The following is a 23752-nucleotide window of genomic DNA, read 5'->3' as shown; positions in this document are numbered from 1 at the left end:
GACTATAAAAAATTGCGATAAAACGTTTCGTAAAAACATTATAAAAAGGTTAAAAAACACGACGTTTCGATGTACATTACATCATTATCAAGTGAAATTAAAAATGCAAGATTGCGGCTATAAATACAAAGATGGACAATAGATATTAATTAAAATAGTAGCATTCTTCAATGCTACTATTTTAATTAATATCTATTGTCCATCTTTGTATTTATAGCCGCAATCTTGCATTTTTAATTTCACTTGATAATGATGTAATGTACATCGAAACGTCGTGTTTTTTAACCTTTTTATAATGTTTTTACGAAACGTTTTATCGCAATTTTTTATAGTCAAATACTTTGAAGTCCTTCCATAACAAAACTCGACGCCAAAGAAAATGAGACGCTTTGTAGCAATCATAAGTGAGTTGCACCAGGTTCGCCGCCTTTCCACTTCAGGCAGCTTGAAGCTTAGAATAACATGAGACACTCACACGCGGCTATTTTAATTTTCCCCAAGCCAAGTCTCGCCATTTTACTCTTCTCTTTCCCAAATCGATTTATTTTACCCTTTTGAATAAGTTAATTTCATTATTACGAAAACCAAAATAAGATTTTGACGAAAAGGGCGCCATTTTGGGGAAGGGAGGAAAAGGGGTGCGAGAGTGCTTTTTAATTTTATCTTTTATTATTATTTTTATTACTTATTTATTTATTTTTTTTTTCATGCCTTCCATTGGAATTGCTGGGTCGGAGTTTCTTTTTCCGCAAAGCTACCGTTTCTGGCTTCGACAACAAAAAAATGTTCTTGATAGAAAAGGTGAAACTATCATGTTTAAATATACAATACTCATGATGTATTGTTTGATGATTTTAAGGTTAAAACTGTAGATTTAAGTGATCCAATTTCTTTCTCCATAGGGAATTGTCAGAGAACAAAATTTCAGAACTGCCTAAGGGGATATTTGCAAACCTGACGTCGTTGGAATATCTGTAAGTTGTTGGATACAATTTTGTTTGCGCGTAAGACCAGTAAAGTTTTCACAGTCATGTTAGTTGATTAAAACATAGTCAATATACTGGGGCTGTACCACAGCAGAACTTTCCGTCAGCTGTGAGAATTGTATGGTAATTTGTAGGAGAGCTTGGATCATGAGTTAGACAGAAAACTAATGAGTGGTCATTACTGCAAAGCTATATTTCTTTTAATCAATTTCGTTTGTGAGGCTGATGTGTTTTGGCAACACAATGCCTCAGATTATAATAATTCGTTATACCTAAAGTAATACAATAATAAGTTGTCTCTCATATATTAATCAAGACCAAAGAACTCGCTCGGAGGCTGAAGACGGAGAGGGGGGGGGGGGGGGGGTAGGGGGTACTATCAGCGGAATCTTTTGATAATTATCATACTTTAAATATACCATGCGGTTCGTTCAAAAGACATCTTAAGACAATTTTAAGTACAATATTTAGTCTGACTTATAAGCGTTTACTGGAATTCATTCCATCTAATTTTGACTAGTTAAGATCTCAGAAATTTCATTGTGAATGTTATTTAAAACCACAATAAAGGTTTCCTGCTTTTCGACGTTTTTGAAACATTCTTAAAATTCAATTGATTGGGGATCGTAGAAGACTGCTCTCTAGAGAAGATGGCAAAAATATTGCGTTCATTCACGTCATATGCTCATTTATTAATTAGACTCTTTGCAATGCCTTTTTTCTCTTTCCTTGTGTGATTGTTGAGATAGCACATTTCGATCGAAACTGCCGCCATGTTTTTAATAGCGAGCGCAACCTAGGAGCCCTTTTCAGTTTCTTTAGCGTCGGGAGAGAAGGAATCAGCGTTCCAAACTAAAATGGGTTTTCCAAAATTAGAATTTACCGTTGAGAAAGTGAATATTCCTCGAAGCCTATACTGTGCTCATTGAGAATCTTCTATTCCCAACAACAACCAAACTGGTTCAGTTAAGATAGCCTTTATTTGACAGCAACAAATTTACAGTCAGTTTAACATACATGTACCATTAACAGTTCTGAAAGAAAGTAATATGCAGAAATTCTGCACGCGGTGAAAACCGAGAAAATCTGCAAAAAGCTAACTACAAAAACAGTGACTATCTTATTTGGATGCAGAAATTCTGCATCCTGTTTTATGGTTAAAACAGGCCTAAAATTGACTGAATTCAGGTACATGTAAGATGCAGAAATTCTGCACGCGATAAAAACCGAGAAAATCTGCAAAAAGCTAACTACAAAAACAGTGACTATCTTATTTGGATGCAGCAATTCTGCATCCTGTTTAATGGTTACAATAGGCCTAAAATTAACCGAATTCAGCTAAGATGCAGAAATTCTGCATGCGGTGAAAACCGAGAAAATCTGCAAAAAGCTAATTACAAAAGCCGTGACTATCTTATTTGGATGCAGAAATGCTGCATCCTGTTTACAATAGGCCTAAAATTGACCGAATTCAGCAAAGATGCAGAAATTCGGCACGCGGTGAAAACCGAGAAAATCTGCAAAAAGCTTGCAGAACTACAAAAACAGTGACTATATTATTTGGATGCAGAAATTCTGCATCCTCTTTAATGGTTACAATAGGCCTAAAATTGACCGAATTCAGCTAAGATGCAGAAATTCTGCACGCGGTGAAAAGCCGAGAAAATCTGCGAAAAGCTAAACTACAGAAACAGTGACTATATTATTTGGATGCAGAAATTCTGCATCCTGTTTAATGGTTACAATAGGCCTGAAATGGACTGAATTCAGCTAAGATGCAGAAATTCTGCACGCGGTGAAAACCGAGAAAATCTGCAAAAAGCTAATTACAAAAGCAGTGACTATCTTATTTGGATGCAGAAATTCTGCATCTTGTTTTATGGTTAAAATAGGCCTAAAATTGACTGAATTCAGCTAAGATGCAGGTGTTGAAAGCATCTGCATTCAATAATTACCTTAATAATCAATGACCACCTAGGGACATTGCTCCATATTTCAAAATACTCCAGTTCACCCAAATGGTCTAAATTAAATAAAATGCCAGGTATTATATTGGAAACTCTAGCAGCTTGACAGTTTGACCCCCCCCTCAAAAAAAAAAAACAAAACAAAAAAAACAGCTGTGTCTGATGTCTAATAGTAAAATTGAATAAGCTATGACCAAAAACAAGCTTGAATGATATTATACTAATACATGTAGTCTTCAATTATCTATGGCTGGAGTAGAAAAGATGATGCAATACCAACACCCAGACAGCAATTCAAACTAACAATGCTAATTAATGTTTGAAAAACATACTGGTACTAGTTTCTGGTCTCATAAAAGCCTAAAGCTGTTTTCTGAGTACAGCCTCGTGTCACCAACACAGAATTGATAAGTGCCTAAAAATCTTGCTTTACTTGGAGTTACAGAAGATTTGACCCTTTTGGTAAAGGCACATACTCCCTGTAAAACATTAATAACCCTTTCACTCCCAAAGTCAATTATGTTGAAAAGCCATGTTATTCAAATTTTGAGTTTGTGGATGAAAATCCTGAGACATTCATAAAAACCTTTTCAGCAGTATAGTAATTTCACTTGGTGTACTTAGTTTACATTATTCCCCCCCCCCCCCCAAAAAAAAAAAAAAAATAATGGGTTAGGGTTATCATCATTTTCTCCTAATCTTTGTCAAGGGCACTATTAACATGAACATTAAGGACGGTGCCTACTAACACAGAAGTATTTTTGCGCTGTTTATGACTATGCGCGAAAAGCAGGGCATAGCAAGGGCTATGTGAATCCAAAAAGAAAATTGGGGGTAACCACGCATCTTTTAGAGATAATTAAGCAACAATAATTCCGTAAAATATAAAGGAATGTATGGCATTTTTTTCCAAATTGAAGCTTTATTATCCCAAAAAAATGCATGGTTACCTCCAATTTTCTTTTTGGAAACCAAGAGCACTTGCTAAGTTATCCTTTCTTTGCATAGTTTTAAACTGCTCAAAAATATCCCGTTATTACTAGGCACAACTCATAGGAAATCAGAGTATCTGAGATGCGCAGAATGTGTGCGCAGTAACAAAAGTAGGCACCGTCCTTAACAATGGCAGAGTACACTGTATCCCTACATGCATGTACATGCAAAGAGATGATGTCATAAAAAATTAAATTTATGAAATTATTGGATTTGTTTGTATATTCGGAAAGAACATGATGAAAAATGCCTACATTACTTGCAAAAAATTTCGGACGTTTTATTTCGGACGTTTAATTTTCGGACACTTTTCCCCTCATTTCGGACAAATTTCGGATAAAAATTTCGGACACTGCGCTGAAACATACCTAAAGTAAATTTACGACTAAAAAACATGAATTAGACTGAAATAAAATCTGTGAAAATGATAGTTTTACTGTACCTTCAAGGTTTTACAGCCAGATACACCAACGAGAAAATAAGACAAACTCAATCAAGCTTATGCCTCAAGCAGTGTCTCAAATATTTTCCTTTCCAGTGATAAAAAGAACGACTGCGCAAAGCCACCTAATCTGAATTCTAGGCATATCAGGTATATTGGCTTTGAATATGTGATGCCATCGCCCAGAAAGTACTTTTAAAGTTTTATACTATACTGTCTGTAAAAATTTCGGACGGTTTTATGTTCAGACACTATTTTTGTCCGAAATTAAAATCGTCCGAAATTTTTTGCGAGTAATGTACTTGCCAAATATCAGCATCTTGTTGCCATTTGGGGGTGATATATTAGCTGTGTTATGCCCCAATGACTCCATACAAATCCTTCTTATTTTGTCTCAATGCTGATTTTTGGCAAGTACATGTAGGCATTTTTCAGCATGTTCTTTCAGATCATACTAACAAATCCCATAATTTCGAAAATTCAAACATTTGTGATGTCACACTTTAGGACTCTATTTCATTGTAACTGAGGTTTATGAATTATTAGAAGGATTCCTAAGGGAAGTACCGGTATATTTCTCCATCAAATGCCTCCTTGTTGTTACCTGTAACTTGTTTGCTTCGGTAAGTTCAAAGGAATAGAGAATAATGCACTCCTTTGGAAGAACTTCTGTCCAAGGTTCCCTTGTCCTTGGAAGGTTTAATGGAGACCACTTCCCTCTGTAGGTCCCTTTCAAGTAATGGATTTTGAAGCGATCGTCTGTCAATTCTTTCACAATACCAATCACTGGCTCCTCTTCACAGTTTGACAAAAACACTGCCACATGGCTCTCGATTTGCAGCCCTTCCAAGAAAGAGTCAACATGTTGGACAGGATTCTGTCTATTGTTTGGGGCAACATACCTGCCAGTGTAAATCTGTGAAAGAAGAACACAGTTATCAGAAAAGTTAATGAAAATACTGAAGAATGCAGATATGAGTGATTTTTTTTTACTTAAAAAGGACTGCCAAGTCTAAAGGTATGAATTAAGATGGCAACTCAAGAAATTACCAAAATCATCATGACGCTGCCATTGAAGCTGAAGTTTGGTCCAAAAAGTAACTAACATTACTGCAGCTTAGGATTTTGCAATACATGTAAGCTACTGTTTTTACCCATTATACAAAATTTTTTGCTAATGTTTCCAAAAGAAGTTAGCAGTACTTTTAATGCTATAATTCTGAAAAGTTGCCAATACCAACAGTGTTTGTTTGCATGTGTGTTTGCATGTATGGCCGTCTATTGTGTTTCTCAACTGTATGAAGGTGGGTACATGTAAATAATTATAAGAATAAGAAGATAGGTAGGTATCTATACATGTCAAGTTCCTCTATAATAAATATCATACAGCCTTTACTTATCCAGACCATCCCAACTTGCCTGTTTTGTTGGCTGGCGTTCCTTGTCCTGTAGTGTTTGAAGGTGTTCAGGAAAAGAGTATTCAGCATTATATGGCTTTACTTTCTCAGCAGCCAGTAAAGCAACTAAAGGCCATTCCCAAGTCTCTGGCACAGCAGCCAAATCATCAATGTTGTTCACCCACTCACTCCAAAATGAGAATGCCTGTTCAGGGTAGTGCTCTTGAAACTTGCTCAGGTCACGCTTCAAACCTTCAACATCGATTTTGTCTAGCACAGGCTTAACCAGACTTGGTGTGCCACTTGGTTGACTTTGGTGTAAGAACAATTTTTCAAGATTAATAAATAAATAAATAAATAAACAGTGCAAGGATTTAATATTTATACGTTACATGTATAACATCTTCATTATTCAGGATTTAAAGGACGGTGCCTACTTTTGTTACTGCGCGTACGTTCTGCGCATCTCGAGATACTCGGATTTCCTATGGGTGGTGCCTACTGATACAGGGATATTTTTGCACGGTTTAAAACTATGCAGAGAAAGCCAAAATTACCAAGTGCTCTTAGTAACCATGTATTTTTCAGCAATATTTCTAAGATGTGCCAAAATACAAAGCAATGTATAATAAAATATCTCAGAAAATAACTAGCCTGAAAACTGAGGTTTCCCATGTGCCCCCGCAAAGCCTGTTCGCAGGATAGGAAATAATATAAAAAGGAAAAGGAAATAATAAACGGTTCTAGCTGCACCTTCAAAATAACCACAGGGCCTTCCCACTGCATGTGAGAGAGGCATTTCTGACAAACTTGAAACTCTTTGGCTGAGTATGGTCATGCAGCTGCTGTGCATGAGGTGCCAGCCATTCTTTGATGTTGTACACAGCATCCAACAGGAAAGGAAGGACTTTTGATATTTTGTATGCAATTTTGCATTGCCTCTTGCATTTCTATGGCAGAGAAGAAAATAAAATTACAAAAGCCATCAACAATAAATATTACAAGCTGGGTTAATAATTATAATATTAATAATAATAATAATAATAATAATAATAATAATAATAATAATAATAATAATAATAATAATAATAATAATAATAACAACAATAATAATAATAAATAATAATAATAATAGAAAAATCCAGGAAAGATTTATTGCTCGACGTTTCGGGGTCATCGTGACTCCATTATCAAGAGACTAGTTAAAAAGCATGCAAATAAGGAATCTTGTACCTTTCCTTATTTGCATGCTTTTTAACTAGTCTCTTGATAATGGAGTCACGATGACCCCGAAACGTCGAGCAATAAATTTTTCCTGGTTTTTTCTACGCCTTTGCTTTAGCAAATCCCTGCTGATCAAAATAATAATAATAATAATAATAATAATAATAATAATAATAATAATAATACAGGGTGAGACGAAAATGAAAAGATAAGGTTGCCCTTCGGGCAAGCTGTTACTTGAGATTACTAGCCCCAAGGTCTGAGGAGCTAGCCCGAAATTAAATTGTTTATAAAGAATAATTAGATTTATTTAATTATGCAAAATACAAGTAATGATGCCAAGCATAGATATAAACTAATTCTTCATATATTTTGATTTCGCTTTGTAAGACCAGAAATTTTTTTTTTAAATTGCAAATGACTGAGCACTTCAGAGTAAAATTTCATTCAAACATGGGCGAAATAATAAAGGAAAAATAACCTCTGCACTCGAATGGGTTCGTTCCTTCGATGTTTACATTTTACCACGTCGACTGAGAAAAATACTATAAATTTATGGAAATCACAACACAGTTATTTTTGTGAATGTCATGAACGTTGCGATCGGTCAATTAAACTACCACTGTAATCTGAAGTCTGTCGAAATTTGATGGAGTAAATTCTCTTCATAGCTCGTCAAGCTGACAAGCTGACAAACTCTTCCACACCTGGCGCCGTTAGCATCTGATAAAAAATAAAACAAACACGCAACTCGATTACGGCGCAAGGTCTGCTAGCTTTACTTCAAGCGAGTTTTTTCTTGTTTTTTCTATACGAAGTGGGCCTTTTTTGTTTTAATAATGAATTGGCAGCATTAAAATAGAAACAAGAATCCGGATTTGGATTTTCCCAACGAAACGCACCTAAAATTCCGAGAAAATCCACTGAACCGTGACTTGGCTGGAATTTAATTAGACTGATTGTCTCGCACTGCACACTGTCAGTCGGCAAATATTGTCATTTCAAAAAATATATTTCAGGCGCTTATGTAAAGACTGTAAACAGAAAAGGTCATGACGTTATTTACGGATGCAACTAAAATGCGGCGCAAGACGTTGTCATGCTACGATAATTTGGCCCAGTCAGTATAAAATGCAGACTGCAGACTGCAGATTGCAGGCTGCAGACTGGGTATAAAATGCAGACTAGGTATAAAATGCAGACTGCAGACTGCAGACTGCAGACTGGGTATAAAATGCAGACTGATATCAAAACTGCCTCTTCGTCAAATACAGGATACATTTTCAATTTTCAACTTACCCTAGTGTCACGCAATCACATTTCCGAGATCATCTCCCACGAAATTGACCTTATTTTCGACCGATTTTTCAACAGTTTGTTTTCTTTATCTCGATTTGATAGCTTTCATTTCCAGAGGCCCTTTCTTCACAAAGAAGACTCGAGCTTAATCGCTTTGCATTAGTTCGTAAACAATTACGCCCATGACGGTTTTCATAATTGACTTGATTTCCGAGGGGGCAAGCAATTTGACATCGACAGATTTTAACTAGTTTCTTTGAATATTAACGAGGTTTGTCAAAGACAAATTGTACACCTTCAGTATTCTAGCAATACATGAACACATATTTTATTCAAAAAACATTACTTAACTGCCACCCTGACTGCCACTTACCGATAGCGGATGTCGCCACGCAAAGCGGCGAAAAGGTCAGCCATGTGCGAAGTAAAGGTCATGTTTCCGCGTTATTGCTTACGTCATGCTTTGCGGTTGTTTATTTCAAGGTTGACGCTTTTCGAAAACAATATAATAATGTCAATTTCATGGGAAATGTTCTCGAAAGACGATGGTATATGACAAAGGAATGACACTAGCATAAGTTAAGTTGAAAAATTCAAAATGTATCCTGTATTTGACGAAGAGGCGGTTTTGGTCTCAGTCTGCATTTTATACCCAGTCTGCAGTCTGCAGTCTGCATTTTATACCTAGTCTGCATTTTATACCCAGTCTGCAGTCTGCAATCTGCAGTCTGCAGTCTGCATTTTATACTGACCGTAATTTGGCCTCATAACATTGTCCTTTTCCCTCAGGAGCTTTCTACTATACAATTTTTGGTATAAAAGCTCAATTTATCATCATCAGAACAGAGGAACCAATGGTGGTGCTTGCCCGTCGGGCAAGCTGCGATAAGAAAACGCTAGCCCGACAAGTCATTCCACTAGCCCCGGGCTATCGGACAGCACTTTCGTCGCGCCCTGATAATAATAATAATAATAATCATAATCATAATAATCATAATCATAATAATCATAATAATAAAAAGTCTAGAGAGATTCGCTATTCCTACACATAGTTTGGGCCACGTTTAACGCCCCAGTCTATGTATGATCATTCTTATGGCATACATATTAAGTTTTTACAACTGTCATAACAATAATAATAATAATGATGATGATGATTGTAGCAATTGTATCCATTTCATATCAAGTAGAGCATGTACTACTTAAGGCCCAAATTGATTCCTGATCTATTGTGAATTTCTTCCTTTGATTTCCTGTGCAAGCATACATGTACATGTAAGTCACTTGAAGTCAGTCTACATGCTGCTTTCATTCAGGCACCCATTTGTTTGGTTCACAGCTAAGCTATCCATTATATTAAAACAGATCTGTCCACCTACCATCCATAGTGTAAACATCATTTACATCCAGGTGCTTTGAATAAACCCCAAAAAAGGCATCAATTTCTTCATGGGTGTGTCCCACAGGAAGGAAGTTTAATTTGATCTAAGGGATTGAAAAAACCCACACAAGTTACAAAAACCGAACAAACTAAACTAAAGTTAAAACTAAACCCATAGGACAACCAGGTATACACCTGTTTTAAGCAGACACCCTCTGTTAAGTGGACAGCAACACAAGTCCCATTTTTCCCCACATGCATTTATTGTAAAAAATACCTGTTTGAATGGACACCTTTATTATATAAGCAAATGCTGACACCTTAAAAAATTGGTCATTTGTATTGTTAAAAACCTGTGTTAAGAACGGTGCCTACAAATAACTAAGTATTTTTGTGCAGTTTCTGGCTATGCAGGGGAAGCAGATCTTAGCAAGGGCCTTTGAAATCCAAAAAGATAATTGGGTTACGGTAGCTCCGTAATTTTCTCTTTGGAAACCAAGAGCACTTGCTAAGTTTTGCTTTCTCCGTGTAGTTTTAAATCGCGCAAAAATATCCCTGCATTTAGTAGGCAACACAATAACAAATCCACAATGGTGTCCGTGTTGTAGATTACATTTTGCTGATGGTACAATTTGTCTTGTTTGTAAGTTGTAACACTAGTACTAACAAAATTATTTATCCAGTACAAGTTGTTTTAAACTGGCATGATTTCATCTTTTCAAGAAAGAGGATATTATTATTTTAGATGGCTTAATTGATTTCCAGATTAGGTTATTATTTTACAGTATCATTAGTTTTATTCAGCCTACAGCTGCATGTACATTGTATGTGAAAAGGCACGGAAATTCTGGAAATTCACACTTAACATTTACTACAACAGATATTTGCAAACAGACATGGCATTTGGTGACAATCTTTACCCACAAAATACACATACAGTCACAAAACTTGACCCCCATTTATGCATTTTATGATTGAGTACCTCATGAGGACAGCTTACCTTGTCAAACACAAGAAGTTCCGCCAGAAACTGTTCGCTTCTCGGAACAGATAATGTCCGCGGACAAATATCTGAGCATATTTTCGCGCCAAATGGAGGCTATTGTTTATATACATTTATATAATCCCCCCTTTTTTTAGGGGCTGGGGGGGGGGGGGTGGGAGGTTTGTTGTTTTGGTGTGGTGACTGAATTTTTAAGCCTTCTTTGAATTGAACTAATATGAAATTTACAAGCAGGCCTCTCATTTGCATCCTTGACAAGCATGAAGGAGAGAAAGTTGAAGACACATCACCTATAGTTTTTCTTACATTTAAGGTCTACTGTCACAGAACTGATGTGTGTTTTTTGAACTGTTGCTATGGTTATTTGACTTTTTGATTTTCAATGAACCATAGGACTTCTAGATTTTTACACATTTACCAACGGGCCACTAATCTGCATCATTGACAAGAAGAAAGTGGAACTATGTACAAGAAAAAGCTACATTATTGGGCAGCTGTTGCCAAATATGATTACAAAGACAAACAATGGATAAGTGGGCAATAGACTTTTAAATGCATGTAAGCCTGTTACCATTATTTACAATACATTAAGATACTTGTTAGTTTCACTTGTACTTTCTGCCTACTCTAAATATGGACCACGCTCCCGTAAAACCCTCTCCCCTCCCCTCTCCTCCTACCTGTCCCATTGAAATAAAAAACATTTCACCTATATAGTTATTCTTACAATTGTCTACTGTCACTGCACTGATGTGGGTTTTTGAATTGATTGCATGGTTATTGAATTTTTGTTTTTTCATTGAATTATATGGACCACGCTCCCGTAAAACCCTGTCCCCTCCCCTCTCCTCTTATCTCTCCCATTGGAATAAAAAACCTTTCACCTATAGTTATTCTTACAACTGAGGTCTACTGTCACTGAACTGATGTGTGGTTTTTGAACTGATTGTGTGGTTATTGAACTTTTGATTTTTCATTGAATTGAACAGAACTCAATATTCCTTGTCAAAATGAACTTTGAATTTCATTGGTTCAAAGGAGACAATGTTATTAGAACTTAATGTATGGGTCAATTTCTGCTGCTAGATAACCTCCAGGAGTTCGCAATATTTTTTTACTTTATGTTCTCTTCCCCAACCTTGGACACAGAGAAAAAGACAATTCCCCACCCTTAAATATTTGGCACCAACTATTAAACATAACTGAAATAACTGGTAAATAATTATATGATGTACAAATGACATTGTCAGCCATGGGTGTAGACAAAACCTGGACCCCCCCTTCTGGACCCCCCTTCTGGACCCCTCAAAATTTCGAAAAAAAATAAAAAATTAAAAAATAAATATTAAAATACATAAGAAAATTTAAGTAAAAACAACACTTACTGCTTGGTATCCACGAAGGTTTCTTCGATTCATTGTGCAGCTTAAAAACGCTTCACTACCGTCTCTAAAGTTCGTAGTTTCACAGTTAATTCTCTAGTGAAGTTGAAATTCGTTCTTGACAGCCGCCTGCTCCAGTAATAGGACATTTTCATTATGGCGTCATTTTACTACAACTACCAGAATCCTTCTGGTTTTTCTTTTCTCATGCTAATTAGAGCTATTGTTCTTTGCTGTCCACTGGGATTACAAAATTTACATTTGAAAAGGAAAACGAAATGAATTCTGGTATTTGTAGTAAAATGACGCCATCATGAAAATGGCCTATTGCCTCCGAAATCGTCCCATAACTGTCGAGCCGATCTCCCGCCATTTTGTTCCGCCATCTTGATTTTTCCGCTGACCAGTACGAATGAGCCGTTACCTTGACGATCGTAGCCCGAGGAGGATTAAATTAGTTGTATTTCACGTTCTGAGTTGAAATAAACTTATTTTTGCTGTTACTGTCAGTATTCCCTTTTGGTTTTCAATAGATACTCAGTCCCCTTTGAAATTGCATGAACCGATTTTGGATCCGCAACAAAATCTACATGAATAGGCCTTACGCTACCCCATACCAATACCCGGACAGGTTTCACACAGAGCACCTATTCAGCAAGACGGGTGCAATTTTTGGACCAGCACCGTGTAAACACCTTGACCAGTTCTGTTTTCATACCAGTTGCAAACATACTGTACCAGTGTTGTGTGAACAGGGTAACCTGCGTGCTCGGTGCCTAAAAAGCAGGGAAAGGAAAGCTCGGATCCATGCTCATTCCGCACTTGGTGCGAATCACCCTTCTTCCTTTTCCTTTCCGCGCCATCCACCAAGGTTAGTGCTGGAACAGGTAAAACAAATTGTACGGATCATGTAGGTCAGTTTTCTTTTTCTTCACTTTAATTTCTTCGAGAAAAGAAAGATCAGCAGTTTTGGTATGGATAAATACCCATATGGCATGAAAAGAATATCAGCTGAAGAATATGCTCTACGAGAGCAAGGCTAAAAAGAATGGCAGGGTAATTAGTTACTTAATCGTCATGTGATTTAGGCTTACACCCCGAGTAGGAGTGCACTAATTGCGAGTCAACTGCGATGATCACATCTTCATTTCAGATAGGTTTCTATTGTTTATAGTAATGAGCCACAGACTCTTGTCACCCATGACACATTACTATGTACGTTAACTGTAATTTTACAGTGTAAGTTTTACAAAGACGTTGACTTTTTCTTTTCTGGGAGAAAGATTTGATGCTAAACCCGGCGTTCCTCACTGGCCTGGGGCCCGGTTTTCACTAGCTGGTCAGCAGAAAAATCAAGATGGCGGAACAAAATGGCGGGAGATCGGCTCGACAGTTATGGGACGATTTCGAAGGCAATTACTGGAGTAGGCGGCTGTCAAGAACGAATTTCAACTTCACTAGAGAATTACCTGTGAAACTATGAACTTTAGAGGCGGTAGTGAAGCGCTTTTAAGCTGCACGACGAATCGAAGAAACCTTCGTGGATACCAAGCAGTAAGTGTTATGTTTTTACTTAAATTTTCTTACATGTATGTATATTTTTAATATATATTTTTTTATTATTATTATTATTTCCAAAATTTTGAGGGGTCCAGAAGGGGGTCCAGAAGGGGGGTGTCCAGGTTTTGTCTACACCCGTCAGCCATACAGAGTTTTCAAAGTCCATTTGGCCTTCCATTTGTCCTTTGATAACCCAAAGGGGACATCGAAACAAGGTAAGAGCATCAGTCATGCCACTTGTCTGTGGCTTGTGGTATACTGTTTGTTCTTACCACAATTTGACGTCACATGTGCATAATTATAGTACAAATGTATAAAAAGCCTTAACCCATGAGCACCCAAGTGGTGAGAGTGCAGATGAAGTATAAAAGGGTGAAGGGGTTGTTTCTTTCAATACTTGAGAAATAATGTCATTTGCAATAATGCTATTTAATTTATTGTTTAAGATGGCTTGACATCAATAACTTTAACAACTGTCTCACACTAGCAATATGAACCAGGCCACGCAGATACATTTTCTGACTCAAGCCCCTCCTCAAGCCCGCACTTGCAGGACAACATGATATGAATGCATTTCAGATATTAAGAGAATTACTATTTATTAATTAAACGTCACTTGCGTCTTTGTTAAAGAACTACGAAGCACAAAACCGACTTACTACTCTAAAGCCCACATGTAAAGGTACTCACGTCGGCAGAAAAGAACTGGAAATGAAGATAACTACATTTACTCACCTCGAATATTACGAGTCCCTTACAACGAAGACAATTGGAACAGCTTCAATGATAAAGGTTTCCAACACTTCACGTCGAGTGATAATTAGGTTCCCGATGTTAACACTGCAAACTATGACTGACGATGTCTCCTCCATTATGTTTCACACGGGATAGGCTATTATAATTTCAGCTTTCGAACGATCAGAAGCCACAAGAGCCAAAAGTCTGAACGCCACTCGTTTTGAGAGTGTGAAATTTTCGCCATGACACGACGCTTAGCTGTCTCGTATTTTCCGTCAAAACAATAGAAAAAATCACTTCTTTGGAAAACCCTTGCTCATGAAGTCGAAGCAATATCTTTTCAACATTTTTCATATCCACAGTTCACAATTCCTGATACTGATGGCTCAAAAATCCGAAGAAATCATGCCTGACCCGGACGCCATCATTCGACTTCGCCGAGGCGCCAATTTGACCGGATGTGTTTGTTTGTCAATTTTTGTTGGATGACAGTGCCGGGCTGACCAGAGTGTTCTCCCCGCCCCTGGACCCTGGACCAATTACAGAATCCATTGTTTTTGCATGAATGTTTTTGATCTTAGGGGGGCCTGGACACAAGAAGGTTTTTGTCTACGCAACGAACCTCAATTTTGAGGAAAATGGCCGACGCGTGGAGTTGCGCGGAAATTTTCAGACGCCGATTTTCGCGTTTACGAAGAAAAACACACCTTTTTGAAACGGTTAATGGAAAGAAGAACTACTAAGGAATATTCGACAATTTGAACTGCGCATCTGGTAATTATTAACGATATGCTAATTTGGGGAATCCGGACTGTTTTGGTTCATATGTGACAGGCCATGGTGTTGGTAAGCTTTTGGTTTCCAGACACAAATTTTCTATGCTTTTGAAATTATACGTTGTCATCCGTTAAAAAAATTGGACACAACTTTATTGCTTTTAGAGAGAAACTAAGGTTCGATCTTCAAATACAGTGATGAATTTAGGAAGTATGGGAAATAATTGATTATCCTGCGGTGGCCTCGTGCCCCGGGGGGGGGGGGGGGGGGTACTCCGCGGAATTCTTGGTGGGGGTGTGCCGCCCGGGTCTTCAAATCCCGACCCTATTTCAGACCTAAACATGCCATTTTCCACACCCGTTTTCAGACCTGACCTCTAAAATTCATACCCGTTTTCAGACCTGAACCCGAATGGAAGTTGACGCAAGGAGTAAAAGTAAGCTGGAATGACATAGTTTATCTATTTCTTTTTCTCGCTATCAGTTAGTCGTTCCAGTTACGTACTGAGAAGAAAAATATGTTTGTAAGCTTTCGTAAAATGTTCCCTGCCCCAAAAACCCGACCCGATTTCAGACCGTAATTGTCAAAATCTACACCCGTTTTCAGACCAAAACGGCTCAAAAACCATAGCCTTTGGGGCGGCACATACCTATATACCTTATATAGGGGAGTACCCCCCCCCCCCCCCCGGGCCTCGTGCTGACAATTTTTTCCACTTTTATACATTGTAGGTGGAATTCAATTTAGATGGTAAAAGCCAGTTCTGTCTCCTACCAGGGAAGCCATTTAATAGGTTCGGTTCACACTTGGCGTTTAGCCAGTGTGTCAGTGAAAAAACAGAAACTCTAGCTAGTTGAAGAGATTCAAAATGCCTTGACAAAACTAAGTGCATCCAGTGACAGTGCATCTAGTTTATCCAGTTCGTGCAATGATGTCACCGATGTTGATGATAACCGTGAATCTGCCACAACCACTGCATCAACTGAGAAAGTTCAAAACAAAAGTTCAAGCAAATCTCGAAAAAGGAAATACCTGTCCTCGGCCTCAACCTCCACCTCCACGACTAGTCCATCAACTGACGATATGCAAGAATCCTGTGAGAAGTGTCTTATTTCAAGTAAGTCATTATAACAGTGGAACCTCTTTTCAAAGGCACCCCTTTAATACAGACACCTCTCTCTTATGGACAGTTCACTTGGTCCATGAGAGACTGAAATCCATATACATCTCTGTAAAACGGACACCTCTATAGGGTAAACACTTATTCCTGCCCCTTGGTGTCCTTAACAAAGAGGTTCGGCTGTATTATAATTTATAAGTTTGGATGAAGCTCTCATTGACCAATTTTGTTTTGACATTGGCTAGCTATTTAGCAATTAACATAATTATTACATGTACAGTCGACTCCCGATAACTCGAACCTCACGGTTATTCGAACCAATTTTCCTTTTCTTTCAGGTCATTTTCTATATAATATTACCCTCGATAACTTGAACTCCCGATAACTCGAACCTGTTTCAATTTCCCTAGAAGGTTCGAGTTATGGAGAGTCGACTGTACATAGTTTACGTGGTTCACAGTATACTTGGGTCTAACCATTTTACTTTGGGCATGGAGAGGGTTGGTTGATTTCAGCCTTGGAATGAAAAAATTCTTGCATGGAATTGATACTGTTATATTTGCACCAAAAATTAGGGAAAATTATTGATCACGTACGTTTGGAAAAAAATTGATGTCCAAACTAAATTAGCATCCAACAACCCTTGCCTTTCTCCCCTTCCCCCAACAGTCAGCTGTCGATTTCAGCACAGCTTTGTTGCCACACTTAGGTGAAATCAACTACACACGTGTACTTGATTCAGGTAATTTGGTTGCTACATGTTTTGCCTGCAACTATAAGTAACCAGTGTTGTGCTTAGGAAAAAATTCCAGGTGGGGGTTAGTTGGGGTACTGTGCACTCTTCAAAAGCATTGTGCATAATGTACAGAGATTGCATGTGCTTAATTTTAAGAAAGAAAAAAAAATTAATTTTGACACCTGAAAGTAGACAGGAAATGATCAAAGCTCATGACCATGCCACTCCAATAAAAGGTTTTATCCTTTTCTCTTGAAATCTTCTGCACGATACAGTTAAGAGTCAAAATATGGGCTTGTATGCTGACTACAGTGTTCCAGATAACATTCAAAGGCAGAGAGTTAATTAAGAATTTTGAGGGGTCAATAGGTGTGATTCTCTCCAAATCTTCTTATTATAATAAGTTTACCATCCCGACTGCCAGGTCAGGAAGCCAGCTTTGTTGGGCTTTTGACCTGAGACCCCTCTCTTATCTGGAACACTGTGACTATGTGACACTGATGATGCAGTTCTAGTCAAAGTCCCCTATTTTCACCCTTGCTCACCATGGAGTCTCCAGTAGCTCAGTGCAGGGCTTCTGATATTATGCGATGTTGCGATTTCCCATAATTGGCCTAAAATCGCAACAAATCGCATAATTCATGAAAAATCGCAGAATTTGTACAAAATCGCACAATTTAAGAAGAAAAGAGCAAAAATCTCGCTTAATGTTAAGTTCTTCGATAATTTAAACGTTATCTCAAGGAGTTTTTCTTTCAAAAGGCGTAAAAAATCACCTGGAAGCGTTCGTTGGTTGAACAAGCGAACAAACAGGCGTTCTATGCTTCATTTTTTATGTTGGGGACCTGGTGCTGGTTTTCAATATTAAGCATGTGATCATTGGCACGGAATAAACAATCCTTTTATGTAAATACACCAATCACAATCATTGATATATTTTTAAGATGTCATTTGATCCCTTCATACTTGCGATGTAGGTATTTGCGTGAAAACTGCTCGATAGTCGCTTGCAATATGTAGTTATTTTGTTTTAATTGAAACAAATATCCTCATTATGGATAAGTTTGTTGTTAAAACACAACGCAACTTCTTGTAAATATTTCGGCGAAAGACAGGGAAAGAAAGTACCCTGAAGGAATTTTTCATGTTGTTTTACTCTTCGTGCAACATAGTGGTTGATCATCTTCGAAAGTTTGTGACCTTGAAGCTGAGTCACACAAGCGGAACGTGGAAAAAAAATGTGGGTGGGAAGCAACAAATGCTGACTTGACCAAATTAGCAATATCTGATTTTCAATAATTTGAAATGAGGCAACAAATGATTTATTTCAGCTGTTTCTTCATTTCTCTGTGCTCTAATTGCTTCTTGAACAGCAAAAAATGGATTATGCTCCTCTTAGACCTAATAAAACAAGGTTAAATTAGCTAAAAATGAAATCGCATAATTTGCCGCATAATAGACCTTTCTTGCCGCATAATTTCCAAATTTTTTTCGCACCCTATCAGAAGCCCTGTGACAGTGGCTAGAGCATTCGACTTGATCATGGAGGGTCGTGGGTTCAAATTTCATCTAAAGCTTGGATTGTTTCCTTAGTTGTTATTGCTACAAAAGACTCGCTCTTATCCTGCCTAAAATCTAAAGTTTTTTATGCGCCAAATAAATCAAAGGAGCCTATTTACAACTTAATGTCTTTAAAGACCTGACATTATATTTTATTCAGGACTAGGTGTTGAGTTGAGAAAATATAGAATGTATACATGTAGATCATTTGTGTCTGTTAAATAAGTTAATTATAATTCAATTAAAATAAGACAATGTTATACATGTCTTTTCAAAACACAGCAACATCGCAGTTTATTCCCATTGAGAAGCTTGGTTTGCCTGTCCGCTCATTGAGGCAATTCAGGCGCGTGAATGAGGCATTCGTTGACACCCTTAAGGAACAGTTGTTGAAAGAACCCAGTGGAAGTCACGGATGTCTGTTCGTGGTCGTCAAGGGCATGGAAAGCAAGGAAACATTTGATCCTGCTAAAAAGGATGCGTATGACTATGAAGTGTTGGGTGGTACACACCTCATGTTGGCCACCAAGAAACTCCACACAGAACACCCAGAAAATAAGCATTACCAAGGTAGAATCAGGCCAGAATCTACTGTGGGCTCACAGATGAACAGGCCATCTACCTTGGTACAATGCACCAAAAGTCCACATCATTCTGCCATGATATCACGTACAGAGAAGAGGTATATTTCGCTAATCCTATTTATTGAAATGCAGGGTTAATTGAATTCAGACATGCATTTTGGCTTAAGCCTCCCACATTGTTATTGTTATTGATCTTGAAGTTTTTTTAACCAAAATGAATATATGCATTTCTTCAATAATAAATCACTGGCAGAAGAAATTATGAAACCCTCTATTTATTTTTCATGAACATGATCCTAAAATTGCATGAATCTAATAGCCAGTCTGTCTGTTAATATCAAGGCTATTGCCCAACACAAGCCCATGGTACCCATTCCAAAGAATTAAATGCTCTGGGCACCTAAATGCTAATGCAGCAAGCACAAAACACTTCTCTTGTTGGGCTCCTAACTTTTCAGCTTTTGGCTTTGTGGGCAAGCTCCTTGAAATTTTTGTTAGGCAACAGCCTTGAATATAGAGCTCAAGGCAATGAATGAAAATAAATATGAATTGTCCCTTAATTATATGTCCTTTTATACTACCGTATTTACATTATCTGTATTCTGACTTGTTATTTAATACAACATAATTATTTCTTGTTACAAATTTAGGTAGAAAGATGTAGATCTCAACTGTATGGAGACCTTGACTCACAGAGTGAGCCTCCAAAGCCGCAATCGTCATGGAGAGACAATTGCTCCCGTATTTTATACAAAGATGTAAGTTATAGTTGCTGTATTTACTCACAGACACACCCTTTTTTAGATAATGTTCAATTTTCCTAGAAATTATGTATGAATTTTCCTTCAGTATTGTCCTCAAGTTTTCCTTACAAACTTTCTGTTTTCAGTTTATGAAATAAATGCAAGATTAAAGAAAACTCTCAAAGGAGCAGTCACCAAAAAATTATTCATTCCAGTTAGTTTTCTTGTGAACTTGCATTGGTCTCTGAACAACAATGACATTAATTCTGTTGATGCAACCTGGAAATGTTTAGAGTGATTACTGCCAATCTCAGGTACACTGTATTACAGTCAAATGGTTTTTCAAGTTTTATTTACACTACTTTAACTTTGGCCAAATCCAGTTTTAACATTCACTGAACATTGCTTATAACTTAAGCAGGTACATGTATGTACATATGCATGTACCTAGCCAATCTCAGAGAGTTTTCCCTTGATACTAAACACAAGTTTCCATTGAATCTTTGAGTTACTGTACATAGTGAATGTACTGAATATTTGTGAAACTTGCTCCTTCAACAACATTATTAGAACTCTACATCTCTTTGCTATTTATACTAACTTAAATTAAACTTAGTAGCAACATACCTGATCATTACATGTATTTTGTATTGAGATTTAAAAGACCTGTTCCTGTTAAAATGGCTAAGTCATGGAAGATCAAGCAGATAATTGAAGGGCGCATGAAATAATGCAAGGTCCAAAGTGATATGGATCCACTATCAAATTCTTCCTTTGATTCAAAAGTAAAAGCCAGTGAAGGCTTCATTTTCTTGCACTTCTTCAACTGGCCTTATTAGTTGCACTGAGTCGCTGCCATACTTTTATTCTATTCTCTTCAATTTGTATGTAGTGGTATTTAATATGTTAATTTAAGTGGCATGTAGGTAATTTTTTTTGCATGTACTGAGTATGTGTGCAGTGTTTTTCTTGTTGTATAGTTGCCGACTGCCTTGAAATCTTTAGCACCAGAATAATTCTGATTCTGATCATCGTACCTAATAATTTTTTATTTGAGAGTACATAATGAATTTTTGAAGGATTCTAATTAAGGTGAAAGCCCTTTCTATGCCACAACCACCAGCAGCTCAAACTAAGAAATTTTCTCTTACAGAAAAGAATTCTGTGTGAGATCTTCACCATTGCCCAAGTATCCGTCATCAAATACTTGGAATGCTTTCATAAAGGTGAACAAGTTATATGAAGCTGGAAAGATAAAGGGACAGAAGTTTTCTCCTGGCGATGCGGTCAAAGGGACATTAGCCCTTAAGCAATGGCATATGAAGCCGTTAGTTAGCCTCCCGGATGAAGCAAAATGTTTTCTTTTGAACAAGGTAAAGACAAGGTTGCAACAACCTGGAATGAAATTTTTATTTTCTCTCCAATTTTTATTATAATTATTTTTAAAGTCATATTCCACTTTCTTTCAGTGGCTTTAACTGTACATGTGCCTAATGTAATTAAGTAATCCCTTGCAGCTTTTGTTCCAAAGGTCACTGTGTAATCTCCAGTCTCTTTAATCTCTCTGTCTTCATAGATCGCTTCTGGTGACATCTTGTTAAAAGATTTAAAAAAGGAAGCTGACAAAATCAAGACACGTAACACCGTACAGTCTGCAGTGATGTCCTTCTTTAAAGAAGAAGGATGGGATGACATAGCCAAGAGATTTGGTCCGATCGATGGTCAATGACGAGAAGCTGTTATGATTTACAGTAAGTCAACGTGTTTATGGTGACCAATATAGGGATTAAGTCTATTAACTTTCAATTTGGCATACTAGCTTGACTTAAATGTCCCATTTTTTAAAGAAAGAAAAAAATACACATTACATGCTTTGGATCTCCCTTTACTTTATTAGCAGAACAAAACTGATGATTATAATTGCAATATAATTTATGTACAGTGCAGGTACAGTTTGTGAACATCTTATGTGGAAATGGGTTATTCCAGAAAAAATCCACACCTCCCCGACGGATGGGATTCTGGAAATTCTCACCGGAGGGAGGGTCAAAGACTCTGGAAATCCAGGCGGGAGGGGGGGTTGAACTTAAGAAAGTCTTCTGCAGGAGTCATTTCGACCGATAGTTCACGCGATTCGAACGTTTAGTTCGGTGACACCTCAGCGCGCTCAGACCCTGAAAAATTATAATAGAAATATTTTGTTCACATATTTCTCACCTAAAATAAATGATAATCTAAGTTCCTTCGCAGGTCCTTTTATAGCAGAAAACGCGAACAACAAGATAGTAAAGAACGAGCCATCGCAACATTGTTGCAATGAAGAGTTTGAAACGCGTGACACATTTCTACTCGTACCAGACCCAGCGCGCCACCGTTGTGTAATTTCACGTCTGCCATTGCATTCTTAGCGTGGGATTCCACTGCGTCAGGTGGAAGAATTTTTTACTTGTGCAAGCAAGGATGCAGAGCTATTAGCTGAAGAAGATGATTCCAAAGAATTTTGGTCCAAACATTCCCTCTTCGTCGAAAATACTCGAGAGGAACTTGAAGCCATCTGTACCTCGAAAAAACTTTTGGAAACGTAAGTCGAAAATACTCGAGAGGAACTTGTAGCCATCTGTACCTCGAAAAAACTTTTGGAAACGTAAGTTATTGCGAAAGCAACAGAAGGAGAAAGTTCTTAGACGGGTTCCTGCAACATATACAGTGGTAACCTCTCTGAAGTCCCATCGTCCGTAGCACAGTTGAACAAGCAGCCAGTGCGTTTTCTGCGTGCCGTTTTAAGATTCCATGGGTGTTGTCCATTGGGCACAAAGGATGAACTTGTTTGCTTTTTCGCATAATTTGTTGCTCCTTTCTTTTTTTAGTTCCACGCAATAGAGTTTTCAATATTAGCAGAAGCTTAAGAAATTAAAAAAGAACATTTTCTCGACGTGATTGTGCGTATTTTATATTAAAAATAAATTAAATTTAAGCCTAATATTTTTTTTTCCGGAAATCTAGGCGGGAGGGGGGGTCTTTTGTTTTTGAAATCCAGACAGGAGGGGGGGTCTTGTGCTTCAGGAAATCCAGGTGAGAGGGGGGGTTAAAAAACGACCCCATCCGTCGGGGGGGTGTGGATTTTTTCTGGAATAACCCAATATGACCATGTTGCATTGCTGTTTGTTTTTTCCAACTCCAAAGTACCTAAGACTTACTTATTTATAAGTTGTTTCTTGAGATGTAATGCCACTACAAACTGTAATGTTCCAATAGCGACCCTCATTACTTTAATTCAGAATTAGCAGCCTTAATGAGCTCCTTTTTTTCAGGGGTTGTTCCTATTGGAACTTAACGTCAGTAATAATTATTATAACTAATCAAAAAAAATAATGATATATATTAATTGGGGACATTTTGCATTATGTTTGTACCATGTACATGACTTGTACATTTACTATAAGTACATGGATCCCGCAGATTCTTAAAAACATAGAGGTAAAGAGGGAAGTTAAAGTGACAGAGTAAGTGAAGCTGACTGAAAGGTTACTGTACTTAACTATAAACTTTTTATCCAGGGAAGCAGGGAAGCAGCAGATTTTGCTCATAAATACATGTATAAGGCATTGCAACACCACAAATTGTCGGAAAATCAGTAAGAAATCTTTCTCTGAGCGAATTTTAGTTTTGTAACTTATAGTTTTTATTTCCTCTATGTAGGGAAATTTTGAGGAGTCACATGACTTCCAAGTGTTCCTAAAGAGGTTGAAGGAGTGGGAATTTGCCAGTCCCGAAACTACATGTACAGAAGATGAAGAATTCACCACCACCAATGTGCACAACAAGGGTAGTGCTGTTTTCCCCTCAAACCTTGAAGAGGT

At 37.5% G+C, this 23752-nt stretch overlaps 1 protein-coding gene and 1 pseudogene across 6 annotated transcripts; one reads left to right on the top strand and one right to left on the bottom strand.

The window, feature by feature from the left end:
- Positions 1 to 1953: 1953 nt before the first annotated feature.
- Positions 1954 to 15887, bottom strand: LOC146475634 (uncharacterized). Of its 5 annotated transcripts, XM_085115999.1 has the most exons (6): positions 14370 to 15887; positions 12078 to 12952; positions 9688 to 9793; positions 6596 to 6735; positions 5808 to 6087; positions 1954 to 5304 (listed from the first exon to the last, which is right to left on the bottom strand). In XM_085115999.1, exons 3-6 carry the CDS (start codon positions 9706 to 9708, stop codon positions 4921 to 4923), a joined length of 825 nt encoding a protein of 274 aa, XP_084972125.1. In that variant the 5' UTR covers positions 9709 to 9793; positions 12078 to 12952; positions 14370 to 15887; the 3' UTR covers positions 1954 to 4920. The 5 variants fall into 5 exon arrangements, with proteins under 5 accessions (XP_084972125.1, XP_084972122.1, XP_084972124.1 ...); XM_085115996.1 differs by lacking the exon at positions 12078 to 12952; XM_085115998.1 differs by lacking the exon at positions 14370 to 15887 and having other exon boundaries at positions 12078 to 13594.
- LOC146475633 (uncharacterized) lies at positions 15098 to 23745 on the top strand (annotated as a pseudogene). The gene is made up of 8 exons (XR_014865890.1): positions 15098 to 15218; positions 15881 to 16266; positions 16939 to 17011; positions 18848 to 19247; positions 19800 to 19907; positions 21046 to 21265; positions 21469 to 21643; positions 23592 to 23745. The product of XR_014865890.1 is annotated as an uncharacterized LOC146475633 (transcript).
- Positions 23746 to 23752: the final 7 nt, after the last annotated feature.

The sequence above is a fragment of the Pavona decussata genome, unplaced genomic scaffold, assembly GCF_977016875.1.
Source record: "Pavona decussata unplaced genomic scaffold, jaPavDecu1.1 SCAFFOLD_84, whole genome shotgun sequence".
Lineage (NCBI taxonomy): Eukaryota > Metazoa > Cnidaria > Anthozoa > Scleractinia > Agariciidae > Pavona > Pavona decussata.
Note: the sequence above shows the minus strand (reverse complement) of the source record. Positions and strands in the feature narration are given on the sequence as shown.